General features: G+C 32.9%; 1 protein-coding gene and 1 non-coding gene across 2 annotated transcripts in view; both read right to left on the bottom strand.

Moving 5' to 3' along the window:
• The window catches only part of LOC123669415 (chromodomain-helicase-DNA-binding protein 7), a 32,929-nt gene extending 12,733 nt beyond the window's left edge, over window positions 1–20,196 (bottom strand). Inside the window, exons 1-13 of the mRNA XM_045603020.1 lie at window positions 19,946–20,196; window positions 16,125–16,334; window positions 15,759–16,045; window positions 15,570–15,691; window positions 15,352–15,447; window positions 7,567–13,405; window positions 7,266–7,440; window positions 4,368–4,455; window positions 3,838–4,133; window positions 3,659–3,748; window positions 3,350–3,547; window positions 2,354–2,585; window positions 892–1,223 (exon numbers count right to left, since the gene is read on the bottom strand). Coding sequence (XP_045458976.1) covers window positions 892–1,223; window positions 2,354–2,585; window positions 3,350–3,547; window positions 3,659–3,748; window positions 3,838–4,133; window positions 4,368–4,455; window positions 7,266–7,440; window positions 7,567–13,405; window positions 15,352–15,447; window positions 15,570–15,691; window positions 15,759–16,045; window positions 16,125–16,261 — 7,892 coding nt within the window. The 5' untranslated portion in view covers window positions 16,262–16,334; window positions 19,946–20,196. The remainder of the gene's footprint in view (window positions 1–891; window positions 1,224–2,353; window positions 2,586–3,349; window positions 3,548–3,658; window positions 3,749–3,837; window positions 4,134–4,367; window positions 4,456–7,265; window positions 7,441–7,566; window positions 13,406–15,351; window positions 15,448–15,569; window positions 15,692–15,758; window positions 16,046–16,124; window positions 16,335–19,945) is intronic.
• Window positions 4,195–4,279, bottom strand: LOC123669809. Its single transcript, XR_006745803.1, has one exon. It is a non-coding gene; the product is annotated as a small nucleolar RNA U6-53/MBII-28 (small nucleolar RNA).
• Window positions 20,197–21,269: the final 1,073 nt, after the last annotated feature.

The raw sequence follows: 21,269 nt of genomic DNA, 5'->3' as shown, positions 1-21,269 counted from the left end.
AAGCGATTTTAGGCAGAAGTTTCATAAAAGGCCCGTCGTCGATGCGCACGAAGCGCGGATATCGCATATATGACTGCGTGTTTTTTTGAAGCGGATTTAAATTGAATTATGATTTATGTCTTTTTCAAAAATATTTATTCAAAATATGTAATGTTCATGTTTAATATATCATTTTTAGTAAAATGACAAGGTAGGCAGTGCCTTTCTGCCTATATGGAATGCATGCTACGGCCTGCTTTCTATGTCGTGGGTTGCGGGTTCGATTCCCACCTGAGTCTGGGAGTAATGTTTGTATTTATATATTTATATATGTATTATTTCTATGTATATTTATAAAAAAATATATAGTTATACCAGTCGGCTGTTACCTGTAACACAAGCATTAAATTGCTTGCCATAGGAACAGACGACCGTATGTGTATGTTATGAGATAATTAGTTATTTATTATTTATGTTCGCGGTCGGCGCATCACTAGTTCAAACTCCAACGGATTTTATTTGAGGCGTCAACGGTCATAGCCGTAGTGTCGATATGCCATTATCTAAGTATGATGCCCCACGTAAACAACTGAATACGTAAAAAACAGTAATGTAGAATGACAGTAGGGCCTATAAGTCATTGTAATATGACAGTTTAAATATATTTTATGGTCATTCTGTACATAACCAACTGCTAAGGCCATAGGTTAAATTATTACTTTTAAAAATTTTACGGCTATACCCGGTATGTCGCATTACGAAGTATCTTAATCCAGGGGCTATAATAACCGTCGTGTCCAGCAACGTGATATGAACTATGAAAATTTTTGGTCTAAGCTAATTAAACCTTTCTTTTCCGATTTTATAACAGTTTTCCGTTAAGCTTTGATTTATGTAAAAAAAATTGCGTACCTTTCTAATGTAGCAATTGCTCGCTCCTCTCCTATAGGTTCCGCCTTTAAATCTGCTCGAGTGGGCAATTCCGCCTCTCCCACTGCGAGGCCACATTGTCGTTTACACATAGCCATGAAAGCTTTTAAGTAATCGGTTAAAGCATCATCACTTTTGGAGTCTAAACGAGCTAAAGATCTAAATCTACTCCAACGTAAGCTTTTGGTGGCGGGATCGAACTCGACTCCATAGGAAGCGACAGTTCGTCGGAAAGCTTCTTCGTCGGCTCGTGTCCAACGCCATTGTGAAATTTCATCTCGAGCGAGTTGATCCATACGCTCGCGCCGCTCCATCTATGACAGATTTTCGTAATTATATAAAAAATATATATCACACCAGCAGTCCGCATCGTTTCCAAAGTGGTGGGTATTGACACAAAAAAAAAAATCTATTTGTCATAATGGACTTCCAGCTGTCTTGCTAAGTTTTTTGCTAAACATACCATTTATAGTACGAGATCTGGATTAAGAAATATACTGTCCTTATGGTCCAAAACATTTCGGAAGAAAATTACATGTACCAAATAAGTTACAAGATTTTGCTATAGTAAAATTTTTGATTTAGCAAATTATCCGACGACGCATTGGCGCAACGGTCACAGCACTGGTTTGTAGCTGTTGCGCTGGCGGTTGCAGGTTCGATCCCCGCACATGACAAACATTTTTATTGGTCATACAGATGTTTACCGTGGTCTGGGCGTTTGTGCAGTTCTTGTGGGTCTCCCCACCGTGCCTCGGAGAGCACGTTAAGCCGTCGGTCCCGGTTATTATCATGTACACCTGATAGCGATCGTTACTCATAGTAGAGAATTTATCCGCCAACCCGCATTGGAGCAGCGTGGTAGATTAAGCTCTGATCCTTCTCTTACTTATCTTTCTCTTACTGATCTTTCTCTTCTCTTCATGGGGAAAGAGGCTTATGCCCAGCAGTAGGATATTACAGGCTGAAGCGCGCAAAGCGTAAATTATTCAAGACTAAACATTTTTTTTAATATCATATCAAAAATCGACCGTTCCAGCGGGGATCGAACCTGCATCTCCGTTACGTTCCATAGCTTTATTGCTAAAGCACCGACACGGTCAGTCGGAGATGCAGGTCCGATTCCTTACAGTCAAATTTGGCAGTTGCTATTACGGGCAAAACAACGTCTGGCGAGTCAGCTAGTCTATACAATAAGGCTGAAGTTTGTTTGAACGAGCTTAAGCTCAAGGAGTACTGGTTCAAATTGGAAAATTATTTTGGTGTTGGAGAGTTCATTTACCGGGGAAGACTATAAACTATATAACATTTCAATATGAGCAATAGGAGTTGATTCTTGTTCTTTTTTGAAAGCATGACATAGTTTAATACATTTTTTTTCTCTTCAAATGAACGCGGGTTTCAACCGGAGCAGGCTAGTAAGCAAACGAAATGAAAGACGAACCTTCGCCCTCTGCTGCATCTTGAGCTCCTCGCGCTTATAGTTGCGCTGGTAGGCGGTGATGAGGCGGCGCAGGCGCGTGTTGAGGTCCTGCATGGAGGGCCACAGGTGCGTGGCGGCGAGCTGCTCGTCGTCGCGCGGCGAGGCGGGCGAGGCGGCGCCCGCGCCGCTGGACACGTCGTCCGTGCACTCCTCGTCGCCCGCCGCGCTGCCCAGCACTTTCCTCTCCTCGCTCCTGCGACCAACGAGACGTCCTACGTTAATGAAGATCTTATTTCCGACTTTACTTCTTCGTATTTTGCTCAGTTGCGAGACAATAAAGGAGAGGAAACGATGTACGAGTCGTCTCAGCGCGATGTTCTATCGGTGTCTCAATTTCAATTTTTTTTAATTTGTACAGGTATTTTATAATAAAACATTATTTTAATAAAAAATTAATGCATTAAATCGCCAAATTTTATTTTATTAGCTTCTGTGTGCTAAATAAATGCCTAACACAAATTCTCCATCGCACCTAAACGAATTATAAGAACTGTAGTGAAATAAACATAAAATATACGTACAATTTTAATATATAATATAGTTCAAATACATAAACTTATATATACATACTTATATATACATGCACATCAAAAATGAGACCAAATATTTTTAAATTATTTAATTCATACAAAAATGTTAACGACGTATACTACATATTTATATTACCAATAATGTACAATAGTAATTATTCTAGTAGTAAAATAATATAAATGTTTATACATTTACAGCAATAATCGAACATGTATGTGTTAAAACAAGATATCACTTCATATTTAAAAAAAAACTTATACTAGATAAAAAAATTGTATAAATAAATAACAATATATTCAATTCCAGACTCATAACTATCAAACAAATATGATTTTAAAACCAACTAATAAATGACACGCAAAAGTAGAAATAAAAAATAATAATAATTTCGACGGAAGTAGTCGACAGTGTACGTAATTTGCTTACTTAATATCTGTACACTCGGCATCGTCGGGCGGGCCCAGCTTGTCGACGTAGCACAGCTGCGGGTCGGAGCGCATGGCCAGGTAGTTCTCGTAGCCGTGCTTGTAGGTGCCCACGAGCAGCGACACGTCGCACTCCGAGTCCCACCACAGGCGCGGCGGCGCGCTGTCCACGCCGCGCGGCACCCGCATGCCCAGCGAGCTGAAATATATACGTGTTACAACGACCGTGATATCGGTGGCTTCACTTCAAATTATTACTCCCGTCGTGTCTTAACGGTTAACAGTTAACGGTATCGGTGAATAAATTTACCTGGCGTGCGTTCCGTTGTCGATTTGTATTGCGAAATCCCCGATAACTTCGTGTTTTATATAGTACATCATGCGAACTCTCAGCAAAACTCTAAATAAATGCAGAAAATATTAATAAAAAAAATAATAAAATTGTATGGTTGAATTTAAAATAAATATAAATATTTACAGTATACTTACTTATTAGCGTGTCTAAATAAATGCTTCTTATAGCTGTTTTCTAAATAGATGTCACAGTCATATTTATCGATTGAACTCCAATGGCTGGTATCCTCCCATTTTTGAGTATCGTGAACTTTAGGAATATCTTTCAGTCTATTTTTCTTTTTTGCATTTCTACCGCGAGGCACTGGGTTATGTAGACCACTATGATTTCGTGATATTGTTACTTCACCATTTTCACAAGGTTCAATTAGATCCCAAATAAAATTTCTTATTTTCTCATCTCCCTTATAGTGACGCAAACAATACAAAACCTACAATATATAACCAAAATTGTAAGTCTATATTTACCGAACCTTAATAATTAAAATCTTCATATTCATAGCTTCAGAAAACATATATTCAACTCAGTAAAAGTCTGGAACTTTCTCAGTATTAGCATGGCAAATCATCATAAATATTGTATATTTAAAGTACATATTTACATTTCATTTGTATAAATCAATTAATAAAAAAAGTATTACAAGCATAGCAAAGCAGGAACTTACAATAATTCTGGCACAATCTTCGATCACTGGTAGTGTCCAACCTTTTCTAAACTGATTTTTATCTAATATTTCTTCCCAACGAGCCCATCTAAATAACAATAGAAGTAATACATACTTATACAAGGCTATTGAATAAAATGTAATACTAAAATCTCAAATCAAAATATTTTCCATTCATTGTTTAACTAAAACTCTCGTTCTTGTAAGTCCTAAAATTCCACCTAACAATTAAAATAATAGGTCAGGGAAAAGTCTTTTTGTATTTTCTACTAAATATTGATATATAATTTTTTGGTTGTATTCTTTGTAACTGGCTGGTTTTGATACCATGAAAAAGTGACATTTTTTAAATAAAAGTAAAAACAGTTTTCCGCCACTTTTCATTTGATTTTCTGTCCGCCAAGTTGGGTAAATCCAACGAAGAAATTCGGTACATTTTAAAGTTTTACTTAAAAAAGGGAAAAATGCAACTCGGGTTGTGAAAAAATATTTGTGACGTTTATCTTATGCAGTGTCAGCAAGAGTAGTACAAAATTGGTTTAAGCATTTTCAGTCAGGAAATTTGATGTCAATGATCCATTTCGCTCTGATCGCCCAGTTACGGATAAACGTGAAGACATTTTTGAAAAAGTGGAAGTAAATCTACATTTAGAAAGAGAACTTCAAAAATTGTGCATATACATTATAATTAATGTAAAATGTAAAATCTTACCTTGAAGTTCTAAATAAAAACAAAGAAACTTTTTTTCGCGACGTCGATCGTCGACACAAAGTGCAAAAACATACATTAAATTTTATAGATTACTAAGATATATAACTAGTCTGGCCATAAATACTGTTACATAAAAACTTCTTTTTTTTTTCAACTTTTTAATTATTTTAACATTAAAACACGTGTATTATTTTAAAAAACTTATTTAGATTTTGCACATTTCACAAATTTTTTTTTGTGTTCTTTATCAAATTACAATATGGAATGGGGCGTTAAAGAAAATAGGATTGTAGTGATCGCCTTGCACAAAGTGGATATGAAGCTGTCGATCATATTCCAGACACTTCAAAAGCTTGGTATCAGCCGTATGTTCGTATATCGTACTATCAACAGATACAGCAACACTTCGTATGTCGAAGTCCAGAAAAGGTCGGGGCGGCCGCGAGTTGTTATAACTACAAAGGCTGTTAAAGCTGTTAAAGCCAGAATTCGCGAAACCCCATTAGGAAGCAAAAAATCTTATCGCGAGAAATGAAGATTCCCGCTAGGACTCTGTCGCGTATTATAAAACAAGACCTGAAAGCTCGGTGCTTATCGCCTTTATACAGGACATGCCCTAAATCAATCTTTACATTTAAAGAGAGTGGATCGATCAAAACGCCTTCTGTCGCGATACGCAGGTGAAAGGCACAGAAATATCCTCTTTACCGATGAAAATTTTCACGATTGAAGAACACTAGAATAAGCAAAATGATAAAGTGTACGCTCACAGTTCTAAAGAAGCTGCTCAAGTTGTCGGAAAGGTACAACATGGTCATCATCCTGCGTCAGTGATGGTTTGGTGGAGCGTGTCTTATCCAGGAGTCACAAAACTACATTTTTGTGAAACCTCTCAGCAATACACTTTTTAAAAATATACAGTGGACTTTCCAGCAGGACTCTGTACCTGGTCACAAGGCACGAACTACCCAAGCCTGGCTTGAAACCAACGTTTCGGACTTTATAAGAGTTGAAGACTGGCCCTCATCTAGCCTAGACCTCAACCCTTAAGACTTCAAATTATGGTCAGTTTTAGAGGACATGGCCTGCTCTAAACGATACGGCGACATTGAGTCTCTTAAAAAATCTTTGGAGCAAGCAGTGTGGCGAAATTTCCCTTGGAAACAGTGCGTAAATCCGTAGATTCGTGGCCAAACAGATTAAAGGCCTGTATAAAAGCTAAAGGTGGCAATTTCAAATAGAATATTTTATTTTTTGCTGAGACGTTAATAAATATGTAGGTATAAATTTTAATAATATTACATTACTTCTTTAAAAAAAATCATTTTCATTTGTAACAGAACTTATGGCTGGACTAGGTATATAAATTATACACTCCATTTCCAAAAAAAAAAAAACATAAACATGTCCTTTGCATTAAAAATCTAAAACATGATCTATATAATTATCTATATAAATAAAAGTGATTGTTGCTAAGTCTGTCCGGGGAGCTAGTATTTATATATTTTTTAATTTCAAATATGTTATGATTGTAATAGTTTTAAATGTTATTACAAAAAAACAATACAAAACTAAAATAAGCTTTTTTCAGTACACTGTAGATGTGATCCACTATTAATGTATATTTAGCTATAGCTAAGTTAATAAATTAAATGTTAATACAATAAATTGTATGAATACGATTTAACTTAACTTTGTACATGTTTAGATACGTTTTTAACTTGAAATAATGTCTACTAGTGGCTACCAAAAGTAGTACCATCATACTTAGTCCGAACTAGCCAAAATAGGCTTGTCATATTCACTCTCGATTTTCTATGGTTAAATAATTTAAAAACGTTTGTGTCAGCACACATGACAGTAATTTCCATAGTCATGCACTTTAAATAAATTTTTACATGTTAATTATGTGCCCGTGTGGCATGTCACTTAATTTTTTTTCAAATAAAATTGTCGCAAAATAATTGAAATAACAGAATTTATTTTAAAATCCTTTTTTCAGTCAGATTACAAAATCATATTATTTATACTGTATATTATAAAATATCTTTATTAATGTACTGTGGAATTAGAGACAAAAACAAAATTATAATATTAATTTTCCAATACCTTAAAAACATTAGTTTACTTCTTTTTAAATTAAAGTATAGATACTTATCAAGTTAGAAATAGATCTTTTTTCTTACCCAAATGTCAGTAGACCTCGCTCTATCTTAAAGCATTCTGATCTAGTCCAAGATCCATAAACAACTTCCTCATCGATGGGGATTCCTTCGTGTCGTGGGACATAATCGTCACTAGCATATCGCCGACCTTTTCTTCCCAGTTTGTCCTTCTTTCTTTTACTTCTCAGGCTTATTCCTGGTAAAAATAAAATATACATACATATATTATTTTTAAGTAGTATAAAATAATTGTATGCTAATTACACTGTTTAAAAATATGGTACTTAAACTTGTACAATCTACAAAAAAAAATATTGATTACCTTCCTCGTCTTCATCTGAATCAGGTGTTACTTCCATATCTGACATTTCCATTGGACCATCATCATGACCATATCTTTTAATTATTGTTCTTTTTCTTGGTTCTGTTACAATTAAATCTTCATCTTCTTTCTTCTCGGTTGTGTCTATTTCTGCTTTCTTCGCCCATTTATTCCAAAAATCTGGGTCACGTATGTCAATATCCGATCTTTGATCAGTAGCTGCGAAACTAGCTTTCGAAAAAGTGGAGCCCTTTTCAGATTCCATTTGAATAACCTGGGTTCTTCGAGCTAGTATCATTTCAATATCTTCTTCACAAAATTTGTCACCTGCATTATCTTCATCCATTACAGCACCATACGCGCCTTTTTTTAAAAGATCTTCAATTTCTTTTTTCGATAATTGTTTTAAGCCAGTTTCTTTCCCTTGTGAAGTATTCATGCTTTGAAGAATAGCTTTGTCTAATCCCAACTTTAAAGATGCTTTATCAAACATTTCTCTTTCGTATGTATTTCTGCATATCAATCTATATATCTTAACCATTTTTTGTTGACCAATACGATGGCACCGTGCTTGGGCTTGCAAATCATTTTGTGGGTTCCAATCGCTATCATAAATTATAACCGTATCTGCAGCAGTTAAATTTATTCCGAGACCACCGGCTTTAGTGCACAACAAGAATACAAAACGGTCTGAATCAGGTTTAGAAAATCTGTCTATTGCTTCTTGTCTCAAATTTCCTCTTATTCGTCCATCAATTCGTTCAAATGGATATTTTCTATATAAGAGATAATCTTCTAAAATATCAAGACATCTCACCATTTGACTAAATATAAGAACTCTATGACCACCAGCTTTTAATTTTGGCAATAATTTATCAACTAAAACCATTTTACCAGATGACTGAATAAGCGCTTTATAATATGCTTCTTTATCTTCACCGTTAGCTTGTTTATAATCAAATTGTATTTGATCTTCGGCACCATTCAGTAAATATGGATGTATACAACACTTTCGTAATTCCATCATGGTATTCATTAAGTTAGGAATGTTTGCAGCCGATGCTATACCTTTTTGTAGAAAACTGAAATTTCTCTCCAATATAGCTCTGTAGTATTTTTTTTGGATATTTGTCAATTCAACTTCTATTATAGTTTCCTCTTTAGGGGCTAAAGTCTTTTCGACATCTTCTTTTAATCGGCGCAACATCATTGGTTTAAGAAGAGCTTGTAATTTAACGACTTCTGACTCAGATTTCAATTGGCCAAACTCTGTTAAAAATGCATCACTACTGGAAAACTGAGACGGTTCCAAAAAATTAAGTAATGAAAATAGTTCATTTACATTATTCTGTAAAGGTGTCCCCGACAACAGAACCCTATGTTCTAGGTGAAGCTGCCTTAAGCCTTCTAATAATTTACAATTTCGATTTTTTAATCTATGAGCTTCGTCTATTACACATAAACGCCAGTTAAAAGATTTAAGTTCTTGAAAATCTGTTACTATAATTTCAAATGTTGTAATCAAGACATTGAACTTAGTTATTTCTTTTATGGGTTCACCTTTCTCATTTTTATAATAAAATTCATACTCTTGTATCATACTCTTACTTTGTTGAGATCCATGATAGACTACTACATTCATTTCTGTCCAACCTTCAAATTCTCTCTGCCAATTAGGAATAGTTGAAAGTGGTGCAATAATAAGGAAAGGCCCTCTTATGCCATATTCCCAAACTGAATTAACAAATGTTAAACTTTGAATAGTTTTGCCTAATCCCATTTCATCAGCTAATATACAATTTCGATTATTATGCCATGAGAATAGTAACCAATTTAAACCTTCTAATTGGTATGGTCTTAACGTATTTCCGCCTTTATACAAGGGCGATTCTTTTAACTGCGTCCACTGATCAGCAGAAGGCCGTTTCTTAAATTTCCATTTCTCTTTTGGAGGAATTTCACTGAAAATTTTATACTGTTTTATTTTATCTACATCAATATCTTCTTCAAGCTCCCATGTACTATCTTCATATTGTAAACTTTTCCACTTAACTAAATAATGTTTAACAACTGTATTATTAGCAGGATCTTGATTTTCTGACATGTCTAATATTCTTTCCACTTCAACATAATCAGGATTAAATGGTTCATCGTCAAGAAGTTCAAAAATATTCATTTGCTGTGCTTGCTTCTGTTTAAAGCGCTTAATTTTAGAAAAAATCCGTTTATCACCTTTGTAAAGTTCTTCTTCTGTTTTCCATTCACAATGCAAATAAGAAAAATTTCTATATTTAACAAAATACTCTTCGACATCTACGATTATTTTAGGCAATATTTTTTCTCCATTTCCTTTTTCTGAATCCACCTTAACTATTTCTTTTTTCTGACTTTCTTGATCTTTAGAATCCTTATTCATTACTTCATCATTTTCACTTGAATTTATAACTTCTTCACTTGTGTTTTGAGATTCATTATTCTGATCTTTAAATGTATCAGTCATATCTGTTAAATCAGTTTCTTCTTTTTCTAGTTTAACATTTTTGTCAACCACTTCATTTTTTACTTCTCGCTTTCCCATACGGCATGCTAGTACATGTTGTACTATCATTGAATCCTCTTCTGTCGTATTAACATACATATAGTTCGGTTTAGGTGTAAGTTCTGGTCTATTAACATCTTTAATGTCAAGGTTTAAATCATCATTTTCTTTTTCTACCTTAGGGGTCACCATTGTAAATTCATCGTCTGATAAACGCAATAACACGTCATCTGTATACTTTTTACGTTGTGTATTTCGCGCAGAACGACGTTTCAAGCTGTCGTCGCCTTCAGGCGGTGGTGATGGAGGTGGTGTAGAGATTAAATCGTCAGGTTCTCCATCTGAATCGGGTATCAAACCACCCCGGCGCTTTCGTTTTCCACTAGGAGTTTTTTTATTAAGCACTTTTTTGCAACTTCCTCCCCCTGACGTTCTCTTTTTTGTTGTTTTCTTCTTCAGATTCATAGAATCTAATTCATCTTCTTTATCAATTAGTTCTTTTTTTGCTTCTGCTTCTTCTAATAAATCTTTTATAGCTATTTTTGATACTGGAATGTCATCAAAATCAGTTACATTCGTATCATCCAAAGATGGCATTTCTCTATTAACAGAGATACTAGATTTTGATGCTTCACTTAAGCTCTTATTAAGTGTTTCATTTAAATTGTCTCTTTCTAAAGATTCATTATATGTTGTTGTATCAGCGTGCATTTCCGGTGTACCTTTTTTAACATTTCTTTTTCTTTTTGGAGCATTTGGATCTTTTGGCTCTCGCTTCTTTCTCTCTTTTACTGGTTTATCCCCTAAATCTTTATTTACTTTGAGTTCTTTAGGTACGCGAGGTTTTCTTTCTTTACCTTTTCGTGGAGTTCTTTGTTTTTTTATTTTTCCTAAATTCAATTCGTCATTTGATAAAGCACTACTGTCTAAATTGGTGATATCTTCAGTCACTTCTGTATCTATCTCAGAATTACTCTGTAAGCCAGTACCAGCGGTCACGCAGTCTTCAGAGACAGGCAATTGATCTAGAGGTTGCGAAATGGCGGTTAATTTATCCTTTTTTACACGTGGTTTTCTAGGCTTTGCAGGGCCTTTGCCACGTCCACGACCTGTTGTACTTGTTACTTGAGGACTTTCAACCATTTTAGACCCATAAATTGGATTTTGCAAGATACAGTTCGGTCCGCCACTACATTTATCATTTGTTTCATGTTGCTGTAACATGGACAATCTATCTTGTAAGCAACGTACCTTCTCTTGATTTTCATTCGATGGTGGTAAACAGTAGATTTCTTGAATTTGTTGTTGCAGTGCTGCCCTTTCCTGGTGATGTGATGCTGAATATAAGTTAGGATGAGGGATATTGCTTGGTCCCATTACAATCATGTTTGGAGTAATATTATGAGGTATATTTGTCATCACATTAGCTTGATTTGATGTCAAGCTAGGTCCTAGATTTCCATGAATATTCTGAGGATTGAGAGGCATTCCCACTTGAATATTGGGTAGGGTCGTTACTACACTTGGTTGTACACTTGTAATATTACTTGCTGAGTTATGTAATGTTGGTTGAATATTTCCTAACATGCCAGGTATACTAGGTGGTAAACAAGTCATGCTACCTTGTTGATTATGAATTGGCATAGTTGACGACACAGTATTTGTAAGATTTGGGTGTTGAATTGGATGAGTAGAATTTATACTGCTTGGTATGTTTGGTATTGTTGCGGTAGCAACTGAGGATCCAGTTTGAAAAGTTGCAGGAACATTTAAATTTTGATTACTTGGTATATTAGTTGCTATATTCGTAGCTAAACTTGGCACCCCTTGAGGCATCATATTCTGCATATTTGGAAAAGAACTATTCTGATATCCCTGACTTCGTGCCATATTTAAATTTGATGTGCTCTCATATTTATTAGGTGTATTGGCGTTGGGGGGTGGATGGCCTACAGTAGTGTTAACTTGCTGTGGGTTGCTACTTGGTGGATGATCAGCAGGAGTATCAATTTTAAGTGACCCACTTGGCAAGTGAGCTCCTTGAGGTCTTAAAGTGTCATTATTGTTTTGTTTATTGATAGTTTCACTTAAAACAACATCTGATTTATTTTCATTACTTATGGTACAATCACCTTTTTTATCTTCTTTGGAATGTCCAATTGTTTCAAATATACTTTCAGTTGAAAGTTGACTATGAGTGCTACTTTCTTTATGTTCCACTTTATCAACAGATGCATTTATTGTATTTGTTGTTGAAGTCGGTATGTTAGAATTATTCAAACTCACTGACATTCCTTCTTTTTGATTAGTCGTTATATATCTCAAAGAAGCATTATCATCTGAGAGTCTTTCATCATCAGGCTGAATCTTATCTAAGTTTTTGTTTTCATTATTAGAGACAGAAACTGGACAAGGTTTACTTTGTTCAGGTTTTAAAACTTGAATTGATGGAGCTTCCGAAGATTTAGATGATTGTTCACTATTTGGTGCTGCATTATTTACAGAAGCAGATATTTTATTCTGATTCCACTGAGTTGGAGAAGACACTATATTATGGCCAACTACTGGTGATGCAGGATTACGTTGAAACGTATATTCTCCGCTTGTCGGTAAAACCATTTGTTCTAATGCTTGCAAAGTATTTTGAGAAGTAAATGATGCTGATACAGGTGGGCCCGTACCAGGAGACTGTTGTACAACATTACGAGTACTTAAGGGTGATGCACTTGGTCCTTTAACAGGGGACATAACAGGACGTGGCGAAAGCTGGGGCTGTGATTGAGGTTGCTGTCTTGGCGACACTTGCGCCCTTGGCGACATTTGTGGTGATAACTGGGGAAATGGGGGTCGGTATTGTGGACTTCCAGATTCAATCCCTCCAGATTTAACAGAGCTATACTGGCTTGTTACATTAACATCAAGAGGATGTTGCACCTGATGAGGTTGGTAATTGATTGGGACAGAATGATGTGGTGAACCATAAGGCATTTGGGACGGAACAGCATGAGATGGTCCAACTGATGAGGGAGGTACTTGTGGTTGTCGGGGGACATGATGCAGAGGAGAAGCACCTGCATGATGCAAATGTGGATTTGGATGGCTTTGGATTCCTGGACCAATACCCCCTGCATGGCCGGGTATATTTTGGTGAGGTTGATGTTGTGGTATTGCACCGTGAGTTTGCTGGTTATGAGGTAAACCATATTGATGAGCATTTACATCCATTTGTTGATGATATGTAGGATGTTGGGAAATTCGAGTTGCAGATGGAGGATGCATTTGAGTATAATTTGGGTAATTCTGAAACAATAATAAATGTATTTAAATATTACATTTGCTAAATAAAAGTATTACAGGCGTGTGTCCAAAATTTTGTTTCACTTTGTTTTGTAATACTTTTTATTTTAATAATAATAATAATAATTGTTTATTTGCAGGAACATGATGCTAAAGTTGTACAAGATTAAATTAGTATAGACCAAACATATTCTACCTTACGTTGTGTAAATATTAAATATCAATGTGGTTCAATACAATATATTTTTAACATTAACTGTAGATTATTTATCATTATTGATTTTTATACATATATTATGTATTAAATTTTTTTATATAATCAAAAAATTATCATATATTCTAAGTCTAAGGATCTCTCTACATAAACACATATATGTAGTCCTAAATGTCAAATCCATTCAACTTTAATATTACACCTTAATTTGGTTGTAATATATTCACATATTGTGTTTTAAGCAAACACACAAAAAAGTAACGAAAAGTTATTCTTTTTAACTATCTCTTTTTATGAATTTTTGACTTAAGATTTTATAAATCAATCAATGCTCTTAATTACTCATTACTTTTTTAATAATATAAAAATGTAAATCAAATATATTTATACCACTTATTCATCTTCATTTTGAACAATTAAAAATCAATCCAACTTTGCAGTCTATGTAATTCTTAATTATTTTTTAACCGACTTCCAAAAAGGAGGAGGTTACTGAATTCAACCGTATATAGTCATTTATGAACCGATTTTGATAATTCTTTTTTTTTTGGAAAGGAGATATCCTAAGTGTGGTACCATGATAAGTTCCCAGAGAAATCGAGGGAAACCCTCGAAAATCCGCAAATCTTTTCAATGGGTATACCGATTTTTATAATTTTTAATTTAATCGAAAGCCAAAGTTTATCATGTGGTCACGTTTAAATTTCACCGAGATCTGATTACAACTTTTGAAGTAATCTTTGATAATGCGTATTTAGTTGACTATTTTTTCGTCTACCTATGTTGTATTACTTGTTGATGTAATTGAAGTCGGTTTTCTTTCATTTGCCAGCAAACACAATTTTCTAATACAATTTTTACTATTAAGTTTTGTTTCAGAAAATAATTCAATAACAAACATTTTATCATACAAGATGGAGGGCCTGGGACATATTATATACATATATTTACTGGTAAACGGATAAAACATTAATTTTATTTTAATACAATAGTAGTATAGTTTATCAGCCTGCTTAACATCTTAGTGAGACCCTAAAAGCTTAAAATTGAAAGAAACAAATATTTCGAAAGAAATTAAGAAACATAAGAGTCCAATTTAGACATTATCTTATACTATTAAACAAGCAATTCCTGTATATATATATAATCTGAATCTCGGAAACGGCTCCAACGATTTTCATGAAATTTAGCATGCAGGGAATTTAGGGGGAGATAAATAAATCTAGCTAGGATTTATTTTTAGAAATTGTCGTTTTATCCCAGTTTTTAGACAATGAAAAAATATCGTTAGAATACGAAGGTAAATTTCGCAACTGTCAGTAAAGTTGTAATAGCTCAGGTGGGAAATCGACCGGTCGCATTCGAAAAGACCATGGTTCAAATCCTTGGTCGATTATTATTTCTTTCTTTTTTTTCTAATTGCACTCGTTATTTTTTATTTAATAATGTATGTAAAATTGAAAAATAGTATTCATATTTTATCATTATTATTTTTAACTATTTTTTTTTTTTTTTATATATTTATTAATATTTTTTATCATTGTCGGTAAAAAAAATACTATTCATATTTTATAAATAATGATTTCCAAGAAACACGATTTACTATAAATACCGAGCTAAGCTCGGTCACCCAGGTAAATTAAATGCAAACAAATTATTGTCAGACAAGAAATTTATGGAAATACACGGGTATGTATATGTCTAACCTAGAATGTTTGTAATAAATAACATTTACCTGTTGTTGTCCATATATTTGTTGTGATGTTGGTTGGGGAAAATGAGGTTGTCTTGGAATATATGCACCATTTTGGGCTTGTAGACCTAATCCAGCCTATAATTTAAAGATAAGATGTAAGATGTAATGAAAAAAATGAGATCACAAAAATTTCATGAAGAAAATTTAATAAAATATAATTTATGTTATCATGACTAGAGTCATAATCAATTACACACCTGCTGGGGAGGATATTGATGCATTTTTTGTTGATGTTCATAAGAGTGCCTATAGCCTGGTGTAATGGGTGAATATCTGTTTGCTCCTGGAGCACCAGACCAGACACCCATATCAGCAATACCTTAAAATAAACTTTTCTTGTTGTAAATTGTATTTTAGAAATTATATTAGTAGAAGAGCGTACATACCTTGTTCAGGTAAGGAGTACATTGGTTCGGGTCCAGGGTGGTAACTTGGATATGAATGTGAAGGATGCACATGATGTGATGGATGAAGTGGTGCATGAGGCGGTTGAGGTAACCTAGGTCGTGGAGGATAGCCACCATAATCATGGTATTCTGGTCCTGGTGGTCCAGTACCAGGATTTGATACAGGCTGTGAACTGCTAGGAATGCCACCTGGACCTCCACCCCCAAACGATGCCAGTTTTTGTATTGTTCCTTCTTGTGTATTTGGATTATATGATTGTCTATAACTAAACAAAAGTAAAAGCAAGTTAAATATAAATTACAATAAAAACACTACAAACATTAGCAACTTGCAAAATATTTTACCTATTCTCAGAAGAGTCTTTGTTTTCTCCTGTTACTCCAGACGTAGAACTACCAGCAAAGCTGTCTGTTCCACCAAGATCAGTAAGTCCTTCCAACATACCGCTTCCATCATCACCAAATAAATTATATGAGTCCATCACTCACTTACGAGTGAATTAAAATGAGTTTGTATTGAATGTTCCAGAGGTAAATTAAATCACCCATCTTAATCTGAAATAATAAATAAATAAAAACTTTATTTGTGGGTAATGTATTACTACTTATAAATAATACATTGAAAATGTTTTCTTAATGATGTATTTTTTGTAAATGAGATATGAATTATAATGTAAAAATCTATTTTAAGTTTTAACCATCTCATACATGAACATATAACATTTGTAAAACTTAAAACTGCATTTAAAATATTTCTTATTTATACCATTAAATTATTTTCAAAAGCAGTGCACATGTCATAGTAATTATGCATTATAAATTTATTATATTTTTGATATATAAAATTATGTAATTTACATATTTTGACTAAATACAAAATAAACTCAATTAATTTGTATTTCAAACCTTTTACATTGTATAGTTCAGTTTAGGCTTATAAATAATTTTAAATTAAAACTTCAATATGGTTGTAGATTTAATGTAATAAATATAAATATATGCCCGCAAAATAGTTTTTTTCCTTGGTTACATTAATTTATTTTAGTGTATATATGAAAAGTAAGTAAATAAAAATTCAAATTATAATATGAATGTTTTTGTTTTGTACATCACAATATGAAATTATTAATATTAATAAGTCAATGATCTTCAATATATAAAATACTGTAACTAGTAGACAAATTGCAAAATTTTTCACCATTTACTTCTAAATATATTGAAAGCTAATTTTTAATATGATGTTGTGCAGAGATAGAACTATATAGAAACACAATAAATTTTACACATAAGAATAGAAAGAGAAAATAAATGCAAAAACCATACCTAACTTATTACTATAATTTTTATGTGATGCAGAAACATACAAACATTCACAAAGAAACTTTTGAATATATTTTATACAGCAATTGACTTTTACAGATGTTGTAGGCCAAATAATTATTATGGCATTATAAAAAAAATTCCATACAATTTCATTAGTCCCCAATATGTGAGTGTAGTGTGAGAATTTCTGTAGAAATCCATACATAATTAATAATTCTTATCACCTATGGTGCTGTGTGGCTACGGCATTAAAGAATATAGCCACCCCCTCTCTTCCCGTGGGTATCTTAAGAGGCTACTAAGGAATAACATAGTTCCACAACCCCCTTGGAACTTATAAAGCCGACCGATGGCGGGATAACCATCCAACTGCTGGCTTTGAAATACACAGGTCGAAGACAAGCAGCAGTGTCTTTGGTGCGACAAAGCCAGCCCTGCAGTCACCAAACCGCCTGCTCTGCGTGGTGACTATGGGGAACACACATGAATTCACGCCATTTTTGGCGCAAACTTTTGGAGGCCTATGTCCAGTAGTGGACTGCAATAGGCTGAAGTGATGATGATGATGATGATGATGATAATGATGATGATGATAATGATGATGATGATGAGTGATGGGGCAGATGAATTAAAACTAATAGTGGTGAAATTAAACTAGTAAAATAGAATCTATAATTAAAAACAACCTAATATAATCCAACAAAATAATTATCTAATTACAAAATAACAATTGTTTTGCAATGTATGTCACAGCAATCTTTTAAATAAAAATATTAAAAAAAAATTACCTAATAATAATCATAATGCACAGGCATCATGAAAATTGCCCCTATTTCTTACTTATTATTATATATATTACCATGACATACAACAATTTAAAGTAAACTTAAAATCATTACTAGGTATTACATTACTTTATTTATCTACACTAATGTTGTAACATTCTACTTATGTTTCCAATACTTGACTTATAATTACTACTGTTATAGCGCAGACAACAAAACACTCAATTTAAGCAATTTCACATGATGGTATAATATCCACATCGATATCGTAAAATCTCATTATAACATAGCGCGCATGCGCGCAGCTGCGCTCTCATTGGTTAGATTTTAATGGCGGCAAAATCACTGTGACAATACACGTACGCGTGAATTTAATTTAATAAATTAAAAGTTAAAAATGGATAGCGACGATGATATTTGTACGCCTCCGGATATTCTATAATTGGCAACAAAATTAACTCACAATCTTTTGCCAGAAAAATCTAGAAAATTATATGAAAAAGAATATAATAACTTATTCCGACTCCGTCTACGAGCTCTACTGCTTGCCCTGCGACCGCTACAGCTGCTGGATCAATAATTAACACTAACTTTCAAAATTATACCATCCAAAATTTGAACAATTATTATAAATAAACTATTGTCAGCTTTTACTCTTGTTGTTTGATTAATTGCATTAGTGAAGATAAAGTAGTGTATGCAACTGCATATAACACGGGTATTAAAACACTCGTTACTATTATGAAACTCGCTGCGCTCGTTTCATAAACTCACACTCGTGTTTTAATACCCTTCATATGACAGTTGCATAAACTACTATTGTGCTATCACTCAAAAAGTTTGATTACATAATAATACATATTCATCATTACAGCCTATACAGTCCACTGCTGGACATAGGCCTCCACAAGTTGACGCCAAAAATAACGTGAACTCATGTGTTTTGCCCATAGTCACCACGCTGGGCAGGCGGGTTGGTGACCGTGATAATACATATTACTGATAGACAACTCTACTTGGTGGATTACTTACGCAAATTGTCGGTTAAATAGAGAAGTGAGATTAATCAAAAAGTATTATTATAATATTACTTATTATTATAAGTATTTACTTTTATTAAAATTAATTTTTCTTTAATTTTAATATTTACATGTAAGCGTTTATATATAGTTTTAAAAGTATTTACATAAAGATTAAGATTGTTGTTATTTCAAAAAATAAAAATATTTATAAAAATGGCAGAGCAATGTTTTCCTAGAATCAATATGGTGATGACCTCAGAGGTTTTTTATCCATATAAAAATAATGTTGTAAACAGACCTTACTTATAGAAAATTTTGAGAAATGTCATTTCTCCATTTAACTGATGAAATGTAATTTTATTAGCAACAATAGATACATAAACAACGTAATTATTATAAATTTATACAATAAATTATAGTTTAAATATTAAAATTGTATTTTAATAGTATTGACACTGTTATGACACATAAAATCTAAGTTTTTATTTATAACATATATATTTTTGATATTATGTCAAATGTTTAAACTATATCCTCTTGTTTCCTATATTTTCAACATCTTCTTTCAGTCGTTTCGCTTGTACAACCAAGGGGAAAAGCTATACGCTTATGGTGATAAGAATACATAAAGCGTTACAACTTCTCCCGTTCAGTTATACAGCAGAAGAAAATAGCATATCTTCTATGTTCTCCTATATTTAGGTTTCACTTGCTACTATATAATTACAAAACAATACTACTTCAACTTACGAACTTCATATGGATGTAAATAAAAATAGCATAAATACCTAAACTAATAAAAATAAGTGCTTAACCGCTTATCACTTTGTAAAACACCATGTTTCTAGCGTCTAGAAAATTGCAATGTTGCACTTAACTAACCGCAGCATAATATATACCTCACAATAGTATAATACTTGCTCATATCATAATATATACATATATACATTCAATAATATGATCAACCATTAAGTTTTTAAAAAGAATACAGGTAAAAAGTGAAATATAAAATGATATTTCATAACAAGTTACTTACTGTAAGCGCCACACAATACGATTGATCACAAAATGGATACCATATTTCAAAGAACCAAACGCTGACTTAAGACGTCTAATGTAAAGTCTATGCGAAGTTTTCAATTTTAGTTTAAGTAATATTTATTATTTATCAAGTGATGAGATTCCAAGCAACCAAATTGCAACTATCTCACAATAATTAGAACATTACTATCATAAGCACTACACTCCGTCCATTTTGTTTCCCTTTGCGACTTGAGAGTTGAGACTGCGAATACCTACTTTTTTAATGATTGATTTTAACCTATAGTCATATAACATTCAGCCAAATAAAAATTAAATTTTATAATTATATTTCAAAACAATAAATACATTTAAAAATTTTATATTTCATTTATAATCTAGTTATAAGCTATTAAAATGTTATTTTTAAAGATACATTTTCAGATATAATAGGTATATTAAAATTATAGATTGATATCGTTGTGCTTTAACAGCTATATGTACACTGAAATAAATCATTATACCTATATATCTTTATATATAATCATTTATTGATAATTATTGAATATTTCAGAAATTATTCTTACATGTTTTTTTTTATATAATAATAATTTCTGAAATATTCAAAAAAGATTTTCAACAAAGCTTTAAGAGTACAAAAAGTAAGCTTTCAAAGCGCGTGAAAAAATTTAACAAAACTAATTGTTTTGTTCGTGCTTTATAAATGCCTAAATACATAATAATATAATAATAATTTAAATACTTCAAAAATTAGTTAACTGCAAACGTCTCTTTCTATTCGACCGCTTAGCAAAGGTAGGTCGCCCCCCTCCTCCATTAATTTTCAAACGTATTTGATATTTTAATGGGAAGACACCTAATGAGAAAAAAATGCATAATTAAACATAAACATAAATTAATATAGAATGCGTATGTATGCGTATGCGCAGCGCTCACCTGTCTTATGATATAAACGTTAAATTTGTTCGAATTATATATATTTATTTAGAAATTAAGGAAAGTGGAGCTGCTCCAAACTGTACTTGAGCAATTATAAATGCAACTTGAGCAGCTCTTTAACACTTTGAGCAATTTAAAATATTGTATAGGTACATCAAAAGATATAGGAATTTGAAATTATTGATAAATGAATATTTTTCAACGACTTTATTGATTTTTAATTAAATAGTTGAAGGTGAGCAATTTAAAAGGACAACGTAGTTGAATTGAGCTATTAAAAATCTATCGATTAGTATTTTTTTTTTACAAATATTATTATTTTATTTGTTCAAACTATTTATATTTATTTAAAAATTAAGGAAAGTGGATCTGATCCAAAC

The sequence above is a fragment of the Melitaea cinxia genome, chromosome 3 (genome assembly GCF_905220565.1).
Source record: "Melitaea cinxia chromosome 3, ilMelCinx1.1, whole genome shotgun sequence".
Taxonomy (NCBI): Eukaryota; Metazoa; Arthropoda; class Insecta; order Lepidoptera; family Nymphalidae; genus Melitaea; species Melitaea cinxia.
This window is presented reverse-complemented; position numbering and strand designations above follow the sequence as displayed.